At 35.7% G+C, this 2,380-nt stretch overlaps 1 protein-coding gene across 1 annotated transcript in view; it reads right to left on the minus strand.

Annotated features, from left to right (window-relative positions):
• Window positions 1-2,380, minus strand: part of LOC106870542 (cytochrome P450 2B4) — a 16,096-nt gene that overhangs the window by 6,694 nt on the left and 7,022 nt on the right. Inside the window, exon 4 of the mRNA XM_014916665.2 lies at window positions 2,127-2,283. Coding sequence (XP_014772151.1) covers window positions 2,127-2,283 — 157 coding nt within the window. The remainder of the gene's footprint in view (window positions 1-2,126; window positions 2,284-2,380) is intronic.

Consider the following 2,380-nt stretch of genomic DNA (forward strand, 5'->3'; position numbering starts at 1 on the left):
TGTAGGGAAAACATTTTGGGGGATTTTCCCCATTTTTTAAAACCACAGCCTTCCAAAATATGGGGTTGGGGGGGCATCTTGTATGAAAAAAATTTGAAGACTCTTTTTTACACCCCTCCCTCATCATCTCACTTCGGACTATCACTCTCGCATGTATTAATGTTTTTCAATATGTTTTCCCCATTAATACATTTATATGCTATAAAAAAAAAATTGGGGAAATTATTAATTTTTTGCAATTCCACTCTCTGCCCCTGATTGTTTCTGTTTAGAAATTAAAATATTGGAGAGCCTGAGAAGGTCATTGCTGGCATTTATCCAAAGTAATTTTAAAAAATTACGGAGATGTACTTGCATAGCAAATGACTTGATTTGAAATTGTGTGCTGAAACGAAAACAATTGCAGCGTGGAAGATGTTTGTAAACTATTGAAGAACACACAAATGCCAATTCTCTTAAATAAATCCTTAATCTTCGCCCGAAAATTTGTACCCATCTCTTGATCTGACATCAATATCATTCTGGCAGCAAAGAAGACTCTAATTCACTTTAAGGACAATAATTGAATCCGCAACTCATCTACGAATTCTTCGATATAACCATGGGCGCATCAGACTCAGCCCCGGTTACTGACGTAGTTGGCTTATTCCTTCTCTCCCAAATTAAACAATATTTCCCTAACTTCTCTGGTGGACTATACAGGCATAATGCACTTCTTCCAGCAACTGGGTCATCTCGACAGTCCGTGGAACGCACGAAGAAAGCCCTATGCAATTTTTAAAAAAACTATAACCTGACAATTACTTTCGAAATTGAGACTAAGGTGGCCAATATCTTAGACGTTACTCTGGACTTGAATACAAATCTCTGTCACCCATAAATCCAACCAGTCTTTACAATATATCAATTTCCCATCTAATCACCCTTAGCATACTTATAATACTGTAATCACAGTCATATCTATCAGAATCTTCAGCTTGTCTGCAAATAAAGAAATTTCTAACAGTCATGCAACGTATTATAATCAGTCCTCCAAATAAGTGACTTCCGCGAAAAGATATATCATATCCCCAATACTAAGCTTAAAACTAAAATAGCACATCCCTTTCCCAGTATTAACACCGAATCTACATACAGTTCTTCCACTCAACACCGATGCAACAACTCTCAATAAACCCCTACACATCGCACTCGGCAGCCCCACTGGTCACCCCGAGCTTATAACAGCTGATCCACCTACTACAACCACAGACTCTAAACATTCTAAGGCCAGGAAACGGGAAATCTTATGGTTCGCACCACCATTCTTTCTCCAAGTTACATCTCTACCTAAACTTTTCTTTAATGTCCTAAAATCTAATTTTCTTCCACAGCATAAATACTACCTTATCTTCAATAAATCATTCGTGAAAATATCTTGCTCCTCCATTTGGGACCCATAATCAGCTCTTCTAGCAGACGTGAGCTTCAACACCAGTCCTCGGAACAACCAAACTCTCACACTGCACCCCAAATTAACCCACCTACTAGCAATAATACAACCCTTAGTAATCTCCTCAACTAAATAACATCTTCCCATAATTCGTAAAAGACTTTTCCATTCTTCCCAAAGTTATACACGTGCTTGTTGTTCCTACACTTGTCTTCTTCTTTTCTTTTCTGTAAATTTAAATTACATAATACATACATGCATACACACACACACACACACAACACACTTATATACGCGCGCACACTCACATATGTAAGTGTAGGGGTTCATGTACGTATGTATGGAGATAGACAGATAGATAGATAGAAAGAGAGAGAGAGAGAGAGAGAGAGAGAGAGAGAGAGAGAGAGAGAGAGAGAGAGAGAGAGAGAGAGAGAGAGAGAGAGAGAGAGAGAGAGAGAGAGAGAGAGAGAGAGAGGAAAAGAGAGATGGTAAGAGCAAATATGTTTATAGGTAGTGTTTATTACTGCTAGATATAAATGTAATATTTTTTTCGTAATATTGTTTTTCGCATATTCATTATATTATTTATATTTCATTTTCATTTTTGGTTAAGCTGCTTTATTTTGTAATTTTTTTTGTTAATATCATTAAAGAAATTATAAGAATATAATTAATATCTCATAAAACTCACCAGATAAAAATTCACTGTCTGGCACCTTCCTATTTTTCAGTAAGTACATATCAATGAAATCTCTTACGCCTTCGGCATTAAACGTTTCTTTATGTTCCGCAATTTTCCTTTTTATAAAATTTCGGATCTTCGCATGCTTTTTTATAACTTCTTTTATCTATATTAAGACAGTCAACAACAATACTAACATATATGTCGAATTAAATGTTTTACTTTATAACACTTTTTCTTCTGACTTTATATTTTTTCAATCA

The sequence above is a fragment of the Octopus bimaculoides genome, chromosome 11 (genome assembly GCF_001194135.2).
Source record: "Octopus bimaculoides isolate UCB-OBI-ISO-001 chromosome 11, ASM119413v2, whole genome shotgun sequence".
Classification (NCBI taxonomy): domain Eukaryota; kingdom Metazoa; phylum Mollusca; class Cephalopoda; order Octopoda; family Octopodidae; genus Octopus; species Octopus bimaculoides.